Source organism: Rhinolophus hipposideros, assembly GCF_964194185.1.
Source record: "Rhinolophus hipposideros genome assembly, chromosome: 6".
Classification (NCBI taxonomy): Eukaryota; Metazoa; Chordata; class Mammalia; order Chiroptera; family Rhinolophidae; genus Rhinolophus; species Rhinolophus hipposideros.
Genome location: NC_138052.1, coordinates 40,928,383 through 40,948,723, shown reverse-complemented (window position 1 = coordinate 40,948,723; position 20,341 = coordinate 40,928,383). Strand labels below are relative to the sequence as shown.

The following is a 20,341-nucleotide window of genomic DNA, read 5'->3' as shown; positions in this document are numbered from 1 at the left end:
AAATGTGAAACCCACAGTATATTGCTCATATGAACACAGACAATGGAACTTTAACCATCATGTGTTTAATTTCCCAGAACAAACAGAGACCACTCTGAAGGTTGTAGAGAAAGAAAGAATACTTCAGGGAGGAAAACGTCACTTTTTCCTTTTGAAGAAACCACTTTTCTCCCCGTAAAGTAAAATTCAAGATTTTCCCGATTCAATAATCTGTGGAAGACCTACAGCTAGAGACATTATGCACTGTTACCTTCTGCATATCAATGCGTCTTGTCATATGGCAGATAAATGTTCTGTTTCAAACTGCATTTGGAAATGCCTATTTCCCTTTAGAGCAACATCCATTCATTCATACAGTTTACATGTGACTTGAAAAAAGTATTTTCCATATGAATTTGACATAACTTACTGTTGTGTTATAATGACTTTTTTAGTGTACATGAAAACTTAATTACAATTCACACAATGTGTTTGTTCAGTTTGCTCTGGAGTCTTTGATGAATTTTGGGAGGAATGCATTTGAGTTTGGATTTAACGCTAAGACGCTAAGTAGAAAAAGAAAGCTGTTTTAGAAATGGGATGCAAATAGCACTCTGTGTTTTTGTGCGTATCCAGTGAAGAGAAGTGGTGTATGTGAATATATCGGGGCCACTTGCCTGAGTTTGCTGTTCTATTGTCCACTGCTGGGTGTAGGCAGAGTAGTTGCTAACGGCAGTCAGAGTCAGCACCATGGATAGCGTCACACGTTTAGCACCTGGGAGAGCGACTCAGTTGTTTCACAAACCCAGCTGCAGCTAGTGAGCAGAAAAACAGAATGATGTACTTAGCCTGAAAAGGGGGAGAAAATAAAGCCACACACTGGAGGAGCGTGTCTTTTTATATTCCGAGAGAGGGAATGGTAGAGATTCAGAAAAGCTCAAGCTACCATAAGAGCCTAACCGTTGGCATATATTGATCTGTTTTTTAAGTAAAGCTAATTAACTGAAAAATTCAATATTTCCAGGCAATGTCTCGCCTGGATGTTTCTGATTCATTTTCATTACCCTGCTGTGAAACAGTAAGAATTTCTTAGGTTCTTGTTTGGATTGTTTTCCCCTTGGCTTGTGTTTTCTGGAACGTAAAAGTTGTTATGTTTATTTCCTCATTATTTATAGCAATCCACATGATTCAACTTCCCTAATCTAACTCTCCCTCTTGACCCTTCTCAGTTCCATCCTCATATTTTTTTTTTTTACTTCAGATTTTAGGTTGCAACTGAGAAAATATGAATTCGACTTATTCAAGGCACAGGGCAAGCAGGCTAATGGGCTGCAAGAACCCCCAAAACTTTCATCAGACATCTGCATGTTTTGAAGTGGCCTCTGGACTCTTATCACCAGATGAAAACAAGAGGTTTCTTCGTGTTCTAGTTCTGTTGGTTGTAGTGGAGGCAAATTCCATTAGGGAAAGGGGAGTGGAGAGGAGCTGACTATTAGGTTAAAGGAGGAGATAACATAAATGACGAAAAAAGGAGAAGAACTGGAAAAAAACAACTTAGAAAACATCCTCTCCTAGCCTGTCTTGTCACATGTGATTTCCTGTCTCGAGGAGGACTATTTGGGCAGAAGTGTATGTACTTATACAGTGAGATTCCTGCGTTGGCAGGTTCCGAGAAGCGAAAAAAAGAAGAGGACTCTTCTGCGCCTCGAACTCTTTCCCATCCTAAACAAGATGACCCCTTAGAAATGATGGAAGAGAAGAGGAAGGTGTGTCTAGTGTATTCAGGAGATGAGTGCCATGGGAGGTTATGCCAAGGATGGTAACTCTGAGCCCCACCCACCTTTTGTTCCTTTCCCCTCGCGCCCAACCACGTCCGTTTCAAACTCTTTACTTGTTTGGTACCAGTTGTTAGCACAGTCTTTGGCCTTCTCATCTTTCTCGCAGCCTCCAGCACCTACAGTCCCAGTCACCCCTCAACCTTGCATCTCCTCAGAGGTTGTAGCAGTGAAACTGGGCATGCTCAACCGCGGCGCCAGCAGCCTTGTCTTTGGGAGGCGCGGCTCAGCGCCGGGCAGGGACTGGAGCGCCAATTCAGCTCCGGCTTCAGCGCCTATCTCCGCGGAGGCCGTGGGTCCAAGTGCACCCTGAGGCTAACTGCACCCTTAAAACTGGCTCATCCTCAATCTTCAACCTCCTTAATGCCACCAGAGTTTAGAAATAGTCCTTATTGAGGGATTGTTTTCCCACCTGTCTTTTCTTTGCAGCTTAGCTACTGCGGCGTGAGGAGCTCAGGGTTGGAGCCCGTGGCTGGCGGCCGTAGAGATCATCTTCCTAGAGTAGCTGTTTGTCACTGAGTTTTGGAGATTTCTTGGCTGGCTTCCGCTAAGCACGCTTGAGTAATCCGAGCTGTGGCGGCGCCTAAGCTCTCCGGATAAAGGGAGTGTGTGTGTGTGTGTGTGTGTGTGTGTGTGTGTAGGGGGAGAAGGCGGGGATAGAAACGTCAACCCTTCCCCCCACCCCCACCCCCCAGCCTCCTTTTCTTTCTACCCTTCCTGCAACAGCCACACAAGTCTTCCATCCCCCCTCAGCCATCCTCACAGCTCTGGGCCACCTCCAGGTTAAGCCCATTTGCACTGGGAAATTGGCGCTGTTTGGGAGAAGAGAAACAGATCGATTGCCCTTGTGACTCCCCGCCCCCTCCCCCACAGCTCCCTCCCCCGCCGCCTCCCCTCACCCCGCCTCCTCCTCTCTCCCCACCCTTAAACCTTCTCACCGGCGGCAGTCCGGAAGGTGAGGGGAATGGATTGGACTCCGGTGAGGAAAGCGGGTATCTAGAAGTGGTGCTAATGGGAGGAGATTGCTGGTTTCCAAAGAGGATGCTCTGCTACGAAGAGCGGCTGGCGCGCTGGCCTGGGCTCTAGCCGGAGGAGAGACCCCGGGAGAACTCCAGGGCTCGCGGAGCGCGCTCCTCGGAAGACCGAGGTCAACATGCCTGTTCGCAGGGGGCATGTGGCACCACAAAACACATTTTTGGGGACCATCATACGGAAATTTGAAGGGCAAAGTAAGTTCATTTGTTCTCTTTTTCTCTCCCTCGCTTTCTGCTTTGATAGTGCACTTAGCGTCCGCCGCTGACAAGCGGAGGAGACGGCAACTCCGGGCTCTGACAAGTTAAGAGGCTGTGAAACGAAGCCAGGAGGTTCGAATGGCAGCGGGAGTGTTCTCCCTCTGATATTAATTTTGATTTACAGTTTAGATTATGGTCTCCATGATAGGAGGCAATTGGATACTGCTCTCCCACTGCTCCATGATCTGCCTTGCTTCTCAGTGTCCTGCTCTTCTACTATCTTAAAGGCAACGAGCTAGTAGAACCTGAGTTTATATTGTGAGGCTATAGACTTATTAAAAGTCAGGAGCAGGGCAAAGGATATTGTTGGAACAAGAGAATGTGAATGGTAGCAGCGAAGTAAATGGCTATGCAAACTGCATTTTACCTTGGTTAAATGGCAAGGCTGTGGTATGACAGGGAAGCTTGCCTGCTGCTAGTTTATGGAGGCTAAACTTTGCATTGAATCAATGCAAATATATCCCATGCAGGATGCTCTGAAAAAAGTAATATCCACTCCGTGCTAGTTCCCAGTTCATTATGCAAAATAATATTTCTGTCCCTTTATTATCTCCTTACATTTCCATCTAAACATTTAAAAATTGAAGTGCAATAAGCACATCCCACAAAGACTGTGAGAGAAATTTAATATTCTCAGGTAGACAAGCTATAAAGAATTAATTATTGTTACATAAATATGTTCATTATAAATCCTTTACTTGTTAATTGATATTTGGCATTTTCTTAAAACCACATTGACACACATTTATGTTGTACATTTTGCAGTGCTATTTATCCCTTTGCCTAGTGATATGAGTATATAGTAGCTTGTGTATAAAATAAACTTGCATATCCTGCTTCATACTCTATCTAGAAATAGTAAATATAATCTGTGGTCAAAGTTAATAAACTCTTTAGATTAACATACCTACTGCTACATAAAAATTCAGATTTCTCCCAGGGTAAAAGTGAAAAGGTGTTAACATGATATTTATTTTGTATGTGGGTGTGTGTGTGTGTGTGTGTGTGTGTGTGTGTGTGAGAATTTTTATGTTCTGGAAAATGTATATTATGAACAGGTGAAACTTTGTATTACTGGACTCCTAATTAATGTGAAATAGCTTCATTTGTGTTGTGTGTAGTATGCCTTAGAGAGATAGAGAAAAGCCAAATTCAAGAATAATAACTACTTTGAAAAAGATGAACTCTAAGGGTCAGGGTTGAAGTGAGAAATCTGTCAGCTACAGGATATTTCATGGTTTTGGCCTTGAAAATATTTACTATACAATTAATTACATGACATTCTGAAAATATCAAGGGGCAGCTAGTTATCTGAATATGCATTAGGGCCCAAGGGAGTTAGAGGGAGTGAGAACTATGTTATTTGGATGATTACATTCTCAAAATTTGAAGAGTAGTTTCTTAATACTTTTTTTTTTTTTTTTTTTTTTTTTTGGTTAAAACTACATAGGGCCATTACTTTCACATTTAAGGTTGTTACTGTTCCCTCCCCCCTCCCTCACCTTTTAAAAGCCTGGATATTTAGCAATTTGGGAAGCACCTGCATTTCAGATCTCCTATTCTGCAACAAATTGTTCCAGTGTTTATGAAAATCTTGTGGAAACTTTTTAAAAGATACCTTACTATCTTCTTATTACAGATAAAAAATTTATCATTGCAAATGCCAGAGTGCAGAACTGTGCCATCATCTACTGCAACGATGGGTTCTGCGAGATGACTGGTTTCTCCAGGCCAGATGTCATGCAAAAGCCATGCACTTGCGACTTTCTCCATGGGCCCGAGACCAAGAGGCATGATATTGCCCAAATTGCCCAGGCATTGCTGGGGTCAGAGGAGAGGAAAGTGGAGGTCACCTACTATCACAAAGATGGTAAGGTTTATTTAAAATGTCTTGTATTTGGTTCCATTGAAATGAAATTTGACAACTGATTACTGAAAGTTCATATGCATGGAAGCCCCAAATATTCAGGTGTAGATATGCTTGGCTTATAGTATTTTAAGATTCAACAAATATGGGTACTCTCATTAGTAGAATAGTAGGAACAGTTTCTTGTTTGAATAAGGGTACTCTGTACTCTTCAAAAGTTTAGTAACTTAATGTCACTGAGGGCAAAATGTCACAAATCAGTCTTACTCTCTCTTTTAAGGAATAATAAAAAGGCCAAAGAGTTACTGGTTGTATTGATATGTATTTGGTGGGAGAAAAATGCATAGTTTTATTTGCTTGAACTTGAAAATATTTTTTAAGCAAAGTCTTGTTGAAAACCATATACCTGAAACTAAAAATATTCCAGTTATATATATTTCTTGGGTTTTTGGCTTCATTTGACAGGCACTACCTCTTTTCTCTTTTGTTCCTTTTTATACATGATCAAGGATAATATATAAGAACTTACAAAATTGATCTAGTGAACTTATGTATATTCAAATAATAAAGGCTCTTCTTGTATGCAAGATTTGTCTTAAAAAAAGAAATGGAACTATGAGACAGTGGAGTTATTAGTATTCATTTTTACAGCTGCAGCAAAACTGGTATCTCCAATTTAAGGTCATACCTCAACTTCAAGGGCACTCCTCCTTCTTTCAGTCTTGCTCTAGGAGCATAAATATGTTAGACCTATAATAGCTTTCAAAAATACTCATTTAATGGACAGATATTCATTAATTAAATGCTATATATATACATATATATTCACATGTAATGCATATTGAAATATACCCATTTTTAAGTGTGCACACTGAATGATAGTTGACAATTTAGGGATAAAGGTAAACAGGTTTAAAATTCATGTTGTAGTTAGTTTTGTTGACATTGCATTGTCTTTTGTTTTTTATTCCATTGACAGAAATTAGTGAGACAGAAGGGTATCTAGTCAGATTTTTAGGTAACTCAAGTTTTAAAAATGAATACATGAGTGATGTGTCATAGCCTATATCGTATAGTGACTTGTCATTTGGTAAAATACAGAGAACAAATCCCAGCAGGTAAAAGGTTTAACTCTTCTTCTTTTCTCAAATATTTCATGATGGAAAATGTATAATTTTTAATTACTGGGTTTTCTATCAACTTCAGTCAGTATGCATAACAATGTATGATTGGAAAAACAGGTTTGTATAACTTTGGATTACTCTGGAATGAAAACAATTATATGATTATCAACCAACATAGAGATTGTTTTTAAAGTTCTTCTAATTTCCCCCCACTTTTCAATCAGTAGTGCTGGCATACCAGAAAGCTCCTAATTTAATTGCTCTGTTGTCTTGAAAGCATTTCTTTGGCTGAGGCTTTCACTACCCAAATGCAAAACTGGTCCTTGTGTGTGTGTGTTTCTGATGCCAAGAATTTGACTTTTGGAATAATTTGAATGTCCGATATATATTTTTTTCTATCTGAATATTTATCATGATGTTGATACAGTCTATATTGTGGTTACTGCGTGTTATGTTTGGTTCCCATATGTTTCCCGGGACATTTCAGAATTTTTTTCAACTTATAGACTTTAAGCATAAAATGAATCTGGACTGTTCAGATTACTTAGATACTAACTGTATTTTTCAGACAGTGTTTTCAAATAGAAGTTGTTCTTTATTACACTGCAAGTGGAATGGTGATGTTTTGAAACCTAGTTTGACTTGTACAATGTGAGTAATGTAATGTGAGTGTGTAAAATAATCTAAAACCACCTTTAAAAAAAGGAATTTAATGTGGAACCACAAACTTTAATGTAAAAATTTCTGCAGTGCAGATGCTGGTACATTGACTAACGCAAACCTTCCTATCTGAGTGATTTGCTTGGTTATATGAATTAAAACTTCCCTGTTTTGGAGAAAGAATTTTTATTTGGAAGCTTGTTTAGGTATATAAATATCAACCTTTGGAGATGATTTTGATTCTTCTGGCTTCATTTTCAGATGTGACTTAGTCAATGAGAAGTTGGGTATCTTTAGAGTTAATGGCAAATGCTGCCTATTTTGCTTTAGTTGGTATGAGAAACATGAGGTGATGGGTCAAACTTTTTCATTTTTTCCAAAGAAAAATATTAATTAGAATGACCTCTTTAGATTGTGACGACTCAGTCAGACTTGTTTGCTTTGAATGTGATCAACTTGTATTTTTGCTACAAGTTCATATTTCTTGAAAAGGATCTTTCAAGTGTATTGTTTTTATTCTCATGGCAACTGCAAAATAAGAGTTTGTAAAATCCAACTGCTTGCCTCTTAGAGACCTGCCAGCCAGTTTATATTTATAAAAGGAGGAAGGAACAAAATCACCAACATTTTCATTGATTTGTTAAAAAAAATTTTCCTTAATCCTTTGTTATTGAGCTCACTTGTAAGAGGTTCTTGAGAGGCTTCTTAAGTATATTCAGTAAATGCTTTCTTATTCTTTGTTTAGCATTTCCCAGAAATATGGATAGTGATATGATAAGCACGAGAGCAAATTAAGAAAAAGTTGAGGTATTCTGTTTCTACTTTTTCATTCACTCAAAGTAGAGTAGCAAAATTATGAGCATGACATTATTTCTGAACGCTTGTTTTCCAAAGTGGCCAGAGGCTTTACAAGCAGTTTAAACCCGTGATCTATGCAGTGAGTCCACATTGATGCATGCAGCCATGATCACCATTGAGAAGCAACACTTCCTACCATGTTACTTTATGGGATTTTACTAGGTACAGTTGGACTCCCTGTTTACTAGAATATCAATTTTTTAAAACCTCGTTATATGCAGTAGGAATATTTGACAGTCCTCCCTTTGAGGATTCTATTTTACAGGTTAAGTCATTATTGCATAAATCATTCTTGGCAGCTGTGAAATATTGCTTGAGGTGATAAAGCTATAAATCCTTTGACATAAAACTCTAATTATTCAAAACTATAATTATGCTGAGGCTTATATAAGGATGGGCAAGTGTTTTAATAGCATAACACATTCACTTTAAAAACACCTTTTTAGGAATAGTGATTGAGAAATAGCAAACATTTTAGTTATTAACTAGCTTATAGTTTGGAGAGGATGTTAATTGTAAGAACACAGGAAATAATAATTCCGTTAATAATTCCTTAGTTTATTGCTCATCCTATTTGGGTGGTGTCATGCATTAGAGCTAGCTAGTTGAAGTGCTAAACCACCACTTCAGCCACATCATTTTTACTTTAAATTATCTAGCAACTCAAAACATTTAGAAAATCAAAGTGGCTTTCTCCAAGAGAAATAAAGGTCTTAAGCCAGTAGGAAATCAGAACATAAAATGCATTACTTTTAGAGGTCAGAGTATTCCTATATTTTTGCTCTTGAGCTTTGAAACATAGTACAATGGCAATTTTGTTAACAAAAGAGAAATATCCCCGTCTTTGTGTTGCCTTTAAAGAACTAATGGATAATAAGGGGCTAAGGGAAGCCCTGTTTTGATGGAGACAGAGACCAGATCCAGGCAGGGCACCCGTCATGCTGGGACCAGTACAAAGTTCGGGAGGCAGTGCTGGATTCAACTAAACTGAAAACAGAGTTTGGTTTGGTAACACTGCATCTACCATCTCTAAGAGTTATTGGATAGACTCTATAGAAAGCGTTGTGTTGTTGTAAGTGAAGGTGAAGTTATGTACTGAGGACCACCTTTCTCTAAGGTATTGTTTTAGGCATTGAAGGAACAATTGGAGGACATGCAAAGGAGGATACAAACCGAGTTCTGCTTATAGGATATTTGTATTATAGAGTGACTAATGTTCATTTCTATCTTCCTCTCAATATGTTTTCATGAAATTGTTTTTAAAGAAAAAATAATATATGCACTATGAATGAAGACACTTTCATATAAATGGAAACAGAATTTAAGGTTCATTACCACCCTTCCTCTAGTCCCCAACTCTAATATAAACGTGTTTATGTATATTTCCTGTCACCTTTTGTCATTTACATACAATAATAACTTAGTAAGCAAACAATGTAGTTTAGCTAAAATTTCAATAGCTCAAAAACATATCTTACAATAGCTTTATATAAGTTATATGGCATGTAAAATATTCAACTCTCCTAATTCCTGAATTGTGTAGTAGAGATACAGATGATAGTTTTTTGAAAAGAGTAAAAGTATATTTTATGTGTGTATAATTCAAATAGAAAGATTTTTCCGGGAATATCTTGCCTAGAGTTTGTTTTGGAGTTCACTTTAACTTTGTGTTTACACATTTTCATGTTCTGCCTAATAGAGTAGTACTGTAACAACAGTAATCTTAAAATACATTTTCTTTAGTATACCTAAACTTCCTAACAGCTCATGGACTCTGGATATTGTATAGATTTAAATTGGATCAGTTACATTTGTTGATAAAATCAGAATGATCAAGAAACAATCCTCCTCACACTTTGAAGGCTTCGTTTCAGTATTGTCCCAAATTAAAACAAAATGTCCTAAAACCATGGGTGGGTTCTGCTCATCCGTCACTTTTTTTCTCTACCCATCGGCACCATACCTCTAAGCAACTTTGGTGCTAAAAAGAGGCCCCGTTGTCATTCTGCTTGAGAGATAACTGCTCAGTTATTTTTGTATCCAAGGGGCTTAAGCACAGGGTCAATTTAGGGCTATATGCATAGACTAGATTTAGTGGGATTAAACAATTTATCTGACTTCTACTGGCTTCCAAGGTCATTTCTACTTGTAATTTTTTGCTATAAATAATCATTAGATCAGTTATGGATGGTTAGCAGCCAGGAGAGCCCTAGGATAATTGAGTCACAGGGAAGTAGCAGTTGGAGTGTGAAATGTGAAGAAATCAACATGCATCTGGTCAGCTACCCTGGAAACCTCAGGGTCATTTCTTGTTTTTCACTCTCCCTCTCCTCCCTAACCCAATCAATTGGTCACTAGTTCCTTTCAATCTTTATATTTGAAATAGTTCCCGGTGCTTCCCTCACTTCTTCAGCACTGGTAAATGTCCTAGTAAAAACTCTCTTAATCCAGAGTATTGAGCACTGGAGTCTTCGTCCCTCTCCAATCCATGCCCCACAATGCCATCAGAGAACTACTTGTGCAATAAGAATTACATACTCTGATGACTTACTGGAGCCATGCATCACAATAAATGAATTTGATGTATTAATAATGGGTATCACTATAACATAAGGTATACACTCTTATTATCCCCATTTTAGAGAAGGACACTGACTTATTTGCCAAATCACACACATCTCATAAAGTGGTGAAGTTTGAGCCCTTAACAACACTGACACATTTGCTGCTCAATGCAATTATATCTTCACTTGGTTGAAAAGCCTATCTCATTCATTAAAACTCTCAGGATACAGTTTTAGACTCTGTAGTGGGACGCTTGGTGTCCATTCACAGTTGAATTGACTTGGATTTCAGGTAGGGTATGTTTAGAGGAGTCAGCTGGGTTCCCAGCTCTGACAATAGCTAGGGGAACTTGACCAAGTTTACTTTCTTGGTCCCTCAATTTTATTTTCTAATTTATATCTACTTTGTTAGGTGAGTGAACATGTTGTATACAATAAAGTACATAGCATTCTCTCTGGCATGGTTGCTCACCCATAATATGTGCTCAGTAAATATCAGTTAGTTGAATATCAACTCAACTCCATTTCTCTACAAATCATACATTCCAATAATAATTGACTGCTCAGTATCTCAAATGAGCCATGCATTTTAATTTCGCCAATTATTTGCTTGCCCTTCACAAGTTTTCCTTTATCTATAATAACCAGTACAAAGAGTCTCTGAATGGATCACTAGTCCCTCAGTTTCTCATCCTAAAGAAACATTGTCATCTTTTAAAAATCATAACAAAGACTTTTGTGTGCAAGCCTTCCTCATGCCCCACTGCCCACTCCAGAACATTAATTAACATTTTTCTGTATCTCTGTAACACTTGGTTCTCAACTACAGTATAACACCTGAAGTGTGTTACCTGTCATTACACATTATTATACCTAATGTTATCTGGTTGTTTTTATGTTATCTGTGTTTTGTTTGTTTGTTTGTTTTAGCTCATTCAGAGAAAATACCAAGTCTTATTAATTTCTATGTCCAGAATATATGGAAGAGAGTATGAAGTATGTGCTGAATTAGCACTTGAACAAAGAATAAAGAGTGGGTGAGAAATGATACCATAGAGCTGGAAAAACAAACAGATTGAGATCAAGAGATCCTGAGAAAAATGAGTTACAGGGAAAGTGTGATATTTTGATTTTTCTTATTTTCTTAAGAACACTTCCAAAATGTTCTTAAGAACACTTTTCACCTTAATTTTATTAATGGACATATTTCTTTGCTTAATAAGTTAGGGTATTAAATAATCTTCATAGCCTATAACTATGCAAATAGCTCGAAAGATATTTAATACAAAGTTAGAAAGTAGCTATTAACCAGAAATTATTAACCAGTTTTCCAAGTGTAACTCACTCAACAGCAAATCAAAATGACTCTCACTAGTGTCACCAACAAGCTCGATGCAATAGCCAAACCCAAAGTTCTCGTCTGTTCTTTTCTGAATTGAAACTCATAGCTGTGTTTGACACACTCTACTTACTACAAAAGTTACACAATGTTGGCATTTTATCTCTAGTACAGCATTTTATTCTTCAGTGTTTTCTTGAAAATTCTTAATTGACAACAAAGCTGATCTCAGGGTCACTCAATAATGAGAGTGTTGAATCTAAAATAACAAAGTTAGCTTAGTAGTAATAAACATGATTATTAAACATTAGTATTGTCAAATGACTGTGTTTTCTCTATATACTGAGCTGTCTGGTTTTAGCAAAAGTATTGAACTACCAAGAAGGAATAGAATCAGGCAGCAGTGAGACATTAATCGCCATAGAGGAAATTTGTCCTATTACTGAATAATTAAGAAGGTCAAATTGCTACTTGTCACAGATTGATTATGAGAAAATGCAGTACAGGGCTCTTGTTGCCATGACTGTATATTTTATATATGCCTCTTGTTCCTTTAATTTATATGAAATACCTAATTGAGAAAATCAAAGTACTCTTTCTGTGGATAGCTCAGATCATGGCTGAGGCAACTACTGTGCCCTTTCCTCACTTAAAGTAGGTCTGCCTGTGTACCACCTCTCCTTGTCGTGGTTTCCACTTATTTGCGCCCTGTCTCACACTACTTTTTACCTTGGCTGGTGCTTAGGGGGTTAATAATTGGGGAGAGTGAGAGAAGACTGTGGGTGCATTTCTGCCTTTTGTTGGCTCAGTTTGTAAAATGATCTCAAAGTGGCCTGTACCAGGCGGGAAGGCGACCTGAACTACACTGCTTTTGTTTACCTGCTATTTCCTCTGCGATGACCAGTTAGGAGACATGGGCACAGCAGGTCGAATCTCACCATTGCTGGTTTTATAGTTTCCTTTTCCTGTTTTTTTTCTTCTTCTTCTTTCCTGAGGATCTTTAGAAGTGTTTCTGTTTGTTTTTCTTTGTTTTGAAAGCATATTAATTGCTGCATGTTGTTTGATATGTGGGTTTTGAGAAACATGTGATAACTGCATGGGTTCAAGACAACTTAGAATGGCTGTCACTTCTCATACTGGTTATTGAACACTATGCTCAAAACACCCTCTTTAATTCTATTCACTGAAGTCTGTATTAATAACCCAAGATGATGGGCATAATGACAAAAATTAAAGTATAAAATTAGTGGTGGTGTCATAACCAACGTCTCAAAGATCAAGTAAAGAACAAAACCTAGGACAGACTAAATCAAGTATTTATTTGTTAAAAATAATAAAAATCTGTGTGTTAGAAAAGACCCCATGTTGAAATCACATTCCTAAGATCTTTGAATGTACTAATTAATATCACATCAATCCAATAAAATTAATGTTAGGGCTATGCAATATTAAATGTTATGTGAAAAATTTTAATCAAGTTCCCATTTACTTCTCTCAGCGAAATTAGTTAAAATTTCTTCTAGTTTTGCTAAAAATTTCTGTATATACCATGCTTTTTCTTTAATAGTGTTAATCAGTTGGTCTTTAGCTATGCATTTATTGCCAATACAAACAGATGTGCTCTTCAAGTTTTAATCCCCATGGTTATATTTCATGGATCATAGCCCTCCACCCAATTTAGATCTTCTCCCTAAGTACCAATGTTAACTCAGTTCTAATTCTGTGACTGGCTCTTTATATGTTACTTTATCTGATTTTCATGACAGCTTTGGGAGTAGATATTATCCCATTTTACAGATTAAATTGAAGTTCAGGGAAGTTAAGTACTGATGACCACAGAGCAAGGTGGAGATGAGGCTTAAAATCTAGATTTGTCTATGCTTGCAAATGTTACTGCCTCCAAATGATACACTTTTTAAATCTTATCCTACCCCATCCTGTGTGTCCTAATTCTAGTTTTTAATTGTAGATTTACTGATTATCTGAGGCGTGAATCTGATTAATTTAATTCACACTGAAGAGTAAATGAAGCAAGCTTTATCGTAGGTATTTTGTATTTTAAACAGAATTGTGTCATTTGAAAGGAATCTCTCTCTGCAGGATGTTCAATTTCAGTAGACTGAGGATAGCTAGCATGTGCCTATAATTTTTGCATAATTATTAATGGCACTCTTTTTGTGGTTTAAAAGCGTCCCCATTTTGGACTGTAAATTATATGGTCAATTTATATCTGGGGAGATAATTTTGCTTAAGGGCGTCCCGGAAGTCTGAAAGAGAATTCACATAGTGTGATTCTATTGTGTTCTAATCCTCTCCTTTTCCCATAACAAAGTTTTATTTCTTAGGAAAATTATATGATTTGACCAAATTCGCCAGTAGTATTTAAAAGGGGAAGCATACATGTACTGGTGTGAAGAGTTCCTGGTTTATTTACAACACCTCCAATTTTCTTCATCGGGGGCTGAATGTCACACTCGGTTCCTGCTACACACCCTACTTTCTTGTGCCTCTGAGCTCCTCCCAGAGCCCATCAGTCTGTCCTTTGCGTGGTCTTCTCTAAGTCCCCCAGACAACCTTGTCCAATTTCCCAACATGTTTTCCCTTGTGTCTATCAGAATACTTATGAAATTATCTTGTAATAATTTGTTTCTATGTCTGTTTCTTCTATTCACTGTTAAAACTTTTGAAGGGACTTATTAAGGCACTTATTTAAAAACAGAGAAAATTGATGGAGAGCGAAAGATAAATTTAAAAGAACCCATGAATACACTTGTTTACCAATGAAAATGTCAGGTGGCATGTTCTAGAGAAGTCTCATTCATTCAATTTCCCATGCCAGTCATTTTACTAAATTGAGAGTTCTAAAATTAACAACCTACATTGCTTATTAATTGAATAACTTAATAAGTTACTGTCATATGGTTATATATTATGAAGCAATTTATTCTAATACTTAAAAACCTATACTCTTTAAAAACAGACATAACTCATCACTCTTTTTCAGTTATCCTAGAAAGAGAGAGGTGAATGATCAGGACAGTTCAGATAGATTCTTGATGCCTTTCTTGATGTCCACTGGTCATTAAAAGAAAAAATATCTTATATATTATTATAATAATTTGTGCAAGTATGCAAGCCATCCCAACCCTCTCTGGAAATCCTTAGTTGAATACATATGATGAAATACTTATAAAACCCTGAAGTTATTCTGATGTCTTTTCCTGCTGTCTATATCCACACCCTGAAAACAACTTCATACTTACATTGCTTTCCTAACACATTTCATTATTTTTCCCAACCCAGTCATGTGTTGTGATTGTAAAGAAATCTATCTGTAAGATATCACAGACACTTCATCAGTCACATCCCGATACAGGATTTCCTCGCCTCAACAAGGACTTCATATCTCTACTCTCTCTCAGAGTGGTTTAACTCCACTGTCAAAAAAAAAAAAAAAAAAAAAAAACACAGAAAAAGAAAATATAGAGAACAAGTAAAAAAAAAAAATAAGCTATAATTTTGAACCGAAGACATAGCCACTGTTAAAATGATGGGATGTATTCTATCTGTAATTTTTCTACACAAATACAGTACACACACACACACACACACACACACACACACACACACACACACACACTTTTTACAAGACCAGAATAGCACTATACAAACTGTAGCCTGTTTTTCTCACTGAGAAATTTATCCTGGATTTTTAAATGTTTTAATGATTATATAATATTTAACACATGAGCAGTTTGAATCTTATTTTAATATTCACAAAGTATTGCATTAAAGGAAATAAAATAACCAATAATACCTTGTTACTGAACACTATTATTTCCACCTTTCACAATTCTAAAAAGCATACAAAAATCCTGTGTATCTATCTTGCACACTGGCACTATTTTTTTCTTTAGTGTATATTCCGAGAAGTATACTTTCTGGGTAAAACAGTGTGTGTATCTTAAAATCCTTTGGTACTTCTTGTCAAACTAAACTCTAAAAGAGAATGCATTTAATTGCACATTTACTGTGTACAATAAAACTTGCATTCTTTTAAATTTTTGTTGACCCAATAAAAATAGTATCTTATTATCTAACTATTGAGTTTAACCCACAATCTTTACTGAAAAACACATTTGGGACAATTTATTTTCTTATTTAATGAAACAGTGTTCACTATTGCCAAACCTAGGACCAATGGGAATCTCTCTAATAGCTTATTGTCCATACTGAATGCACCACCCCACAGCAGGGTCAGTCTTCCAAAAACTGCTATTTATATTCACATTTTCATTTCAGTTGTTTGCTGACAGTTTTCTAAGCCTCAGATTCAGAAACTAGGACCAATTTTTGACTATTTAGCATCATTCCATGAACTTTTTCTCCTTTCTATTTGGAATAAGTTGGATTTTAAGTTATTTTCAGTATTTCTTTATTACCTATGTTGACTATGATGAAAATCTTTTTTTTTTTTTGAAAATCTTGATTAGTGAAAGAGTTTTTAATTTGGTAGCTTGCATTGAATATACAACTATATATATATATATATATATATATATATATATATATATATATATATATAATATTTTATATATATATTTAAATATATACATTCAAAATTTTATATTTTTCTTTTTTTCTTTTTTTTCTTTTTTTTAAATTTTATTTTAATTTATTAGTTTCAGGTGTACAAGACAAGGTAATACTTAGACGTTCATCATTTATATCCCTCACACTGTGAACCCCTCTTCCCCCATCCACTATCCCTCTGACCTCACACCGAGCCATCACATTATATATATAAAATTATAGTTGGCATTCATTAATGTTTAGCTTCTGGTGTACAATGCGAAATTTTATATTTAAAATTTTATATTTAAAATTTTATATTTAATATTTATGAAATTTAAAAATTTTATATTTAAAATGAATATATATTTAAAATTTTACAGTTTTGCTTAGATTCAGAGATTATATACTCATAATCAATAAACGTGAATTTGGGATGCCCTATAACAGAATTGAAATATTCTTATAAAACATAAATGGCATTAAATGCTCAAAATTACAAAACAATTGTGAGGAAATATATGTGACAGAAACTTATTGTAGTATTAGATAAACCACCACCTGTATCCCAATATAATCCTACTGAAATGATTGCAGGGAACCAAGGCTGCCTTACATAACCAAGACATGCAGAGTGGAGGTAATCTGATCTTTCTAGCTGTGACTCAATTCTCAGGTCTTCCCTCCAGGTGTTCTTTATAATGAATGTCACTTAACCAGGCTTCAGTAGGATTTATGCATTCCCAGATTGCTGTTCTCAGAATTTGCTCCCAAAGCGAAGGACTACACAAAAATGTCTCTCATGATATACAACCTCAACTGTGTTGTTAGCCAGCTTCTGTTCAGTTCTCAAGAGCCAATTGCAGGCCTTTTATTTTTTGCAGTTCATGTTCCTAGAGGGAGCAGAAAGTGTCCTACTGAAATTTCATACACATCAACATTCATTATTGTAAATATATTCACAAAAATGTGAGTGCAGTGCGAGTTACACAACATTTTGTTTTAATTATTGATTCCTCAGACGATTCCAATAATTTCGATGATGAATTTTCCTCTGGAGAATACTGTATCTAAAAGTATTAGTCCTTTTGCATTAGTTTAAATTTTTTGAAAATGTAAAGGATACTAATGATGTTCTCTAAAATTTTTACCAAGTAAGAGGTTTATAATATCATTCTTAATTTTACTATAGTAACAGAAAATAAAGATAAATGTCTGGTTGAGGTACAGCTCAACTACAGAAATGAAAATTAACTTCAAGTATAAAAGGAGAGGCAAGAGTATTTTCATTAATACTTCTATGGCATTAGAAAAATTGTTAGTAACATTAATTTTTTTTTTCCAGAAGACATGGCTTAGAAAGTTTAGTTAGAATATCTGATGTTACAGAATTTGAAAATTAAAATAATAAAATGAAGATGATGCCTGACCTTTTAACTATTTTAGCTGCGTGACAGAATACTTGGAAAAGATAAACAAAAGAAATCCCAGGTGTTTTATTTACATTCCAGCAGAAGTGACGTGCTACCTTACAAATTCCAAGAACCAGGGAATACAAAACTCAGAAAACTTTTTTTTTAAATCATGGCATTATCATACAGCCAGGTAGGACCTCCTTGCTACCAATCTCATTGTTGCAGAATTGGAATAATCAACCCTTTCCCATTTCCATAACTAATTTAAGCATAACTCACATAAAAAAAATCAGACCCTGGAATGATGTTCTTTTTGCCATTTTTATTTTATTTACATTCAGGCACACTGGTATCTTGCTAGTGAGTTCAAAGAATGGGCTTCTTAAATTATCTCTGTCCAGCAACTTACATCTTATTCTATAACTGGGATGAGTTAAAAAGCAGTGTGGTTTGAGTAGTTTAAATAACATTAAACTAAACATTGTATCATTTATTGATCACATACAATGTGCTAGTACTTCGATAAAAATCTCATTTTTCCAATACTAACAACATGCTATGAAGTCAGTATTTTTTCCCATTCTGTAGATTGGAAAGATGAAGTCAATACACTTTCCCAAGGCCATACAAGTAATATGTAACAAAGCTGTAATGTAAGTGCAGATTGTCTTCTTTCAGAGCCTATGCCCTCAGAATTCACCTCAACGCTCTTGCTGTCCATGTAGGGTCCCGGACACACACAGTGTATACCTGTTTAGAGTCAAGTCCCATCTTGACAGAATAGTGTGAATTGTTTCTGGATTTCAGGCATGTTTTAAATTTGGAGGATTCAAATCTTCTTCTCCTAAATGCAATTAGACAACCACCTGCCTCTGGTGTTTTAGAAATAAATTCACCTCTGTTTTCCCAGGGCCCAATTCAGTGCCTTGAAAAAAGTAGCTGTTCAACAAGTAATTTTGTTAAATAAATTAATGCTTTAAAACGTAAGGCAAACTCTTTTAACCATTTGATCTGTCAGTTTCTTCTTCAATGAAGTGGAAGCCAGCTGTTGCCTATTTGAAAAGGATGATAAAGAGGGAGCATAGTATAATGGCTAAAGTCATGGACTTTGCAGTCAGGTTGCCTGGGTCTAAACCCTGAATGCATTCACTCTGTGATATTCAGCAGTTACCCAACTGCCCTGTCCGTAGCATCATCACGAGTGGAGACTATGACAATAATAGAATCTATCTTATAGGTTTTGCGAGGACTAAATGTGTCTAAATTTATAAAAATACTTGCAATAGCTCCCGGTACCCAGTCAGTGCAATATAAGTGTTAACAAATAAAATAATATGAAAAGAAAAGAAGTGTTAAAAGGAAGTGGGTTAAAGATACATAGTAAGTTAACATGTTCACTGAGTGTCATGCTCAAAAGGAAATTTGGAATTGCCTGTGTGACAGAATAAAAAATGTGTACCAAATGTTGATGTCAGTAGATAAAAGAAGAAATTAGCAATATTTCTTGGAAATTTGAAATGTGATGTCCCAAGGGCTTTATCCCGTAGACTATGAATCTATCAAAGTCTGTATTATTTTTTTATTTATGTTTTAGATCTATTTTGAAATGTTGCAATTCATTTTAGGTATGGTCATGTCAGCATTCTGGTGAGTTGGGCTCTTAAAATTGGTCTGTGCATACCTAGTATCTTTTAGCTACATTGCAACCAATTCCAATAATGGTGTTCTGAAAAACAGTAAGATTTGAAAGCCAAAGTCTTTTAAGTCACAATGAGGTGCAAGGTCAGTCCAGTCTACTCCTCTTCAGGCCAGGATTTGGTGGGAATCAAGGTAAATCTTATTTAAAACAAAGAAGTGGAATTAATTGAAACTTATCGATTTGAAGAAAGTATGAAGATGTACATACCCAAATATAGACACCACAGCTAAAGTGGCCACATAATTATTATTCAAGGCAGGATTCTTTTAAAAGTAAAAAATATAAATAATACTTACATCAGGAGAACAGGAAAAATCCAAGACTGTCTAGACTTACTGGATGTATACACACTCTACATACAATCTATATCTGGCACTGTGTGAATAGACATTTTCAAAATGTCTATTCTATAGTACAGAGTTTTCACGAACATATTTTAGCCTACTGAAACTGGTGAGTTTAAAAATGTAGAAATTCATTCTTCTGAAGCCTAAAATGCTTACTGTGTAGACAAGGACAGTAACTTGCAATCCGGAGAAGTGAGTCAGACTTCTTCTAATGAATACTGCACCTGCTGAACTCTTTGAAATAAGACTATAAATGAATCTCTCTGTAAGTACCACATTGACGGTTCTTAGTAAAGGAATCGACCTTAACCTCTATAAATACCATGTTGGAGGTTAAACTAAAAGTAAACTAATTAACCTCAACCACTTTTTGAACCGCAGTAAATCATAAGAACAGAATGGACTAAAGGTAAAGAAAATGAGTTCATTGTCGAATGCCAACAGTCCTTTAGAGGATATCCTTTACTCCTAAGAATCCCATGAAGGATCTTTTGTAGAATCTGTTAATAATGGGTGTGCAGTCATCTTTTTTCCAGCTTATGACTATCAGGCCTTATTCAATCATGTTAGTCTCTTTGTAATTAGCCTTCATTTATGTATAAAATTAGCCTTCTTTATGTATACAATTTTTTTGTCTAAAGGATGTATCCTAAGCAAGAGGAACAACCACAGAAAAGTTGGGAGAGATAGCATTAAAGTAGAAAGTTATCAAACATTCTAATAAAAACACTATTTTTATTAATTAGTTAAATTTGCAATGAGAGGAAACGCATTTCTAATGATTTAAATG

The 20,341-nt window shown here is 35.9% G+C and overlaps 1 protein-coding gene across 4 annotated transcripts in view; it reads left to right on the top strand.

Moving 5' to 3' along the window:
• Positions 1–2,923: 2,923 nt before the first annotated feature.
• The window catches only part of KCNH7 (potassium voltage-gated channel subfamily H member 7), a 441,540-nt gene continuing 424,122 nt past the window's right edge, over positions 2,924–20,341 (top strand). For all 4 annotated transcript variants that reach the window (XM_081052826.1, XM_081052825.1, XM_081052824.1 and 1 more), the window contains exons 1-2: positions 2,924–3,043; positions 4,746–4,976. In XM_081052826.1, coding sequence (XP_080908952.1) covers positions 2,968–3,043; positions 4,746–4,976 — 307 coding nt within the window. In that variant the 5' untranslated portion in view covers positions 2,924–2,967. The remainder of the gene's footprint in view (positions 3,044–4,745; positions 4,977–20,341) is intronic.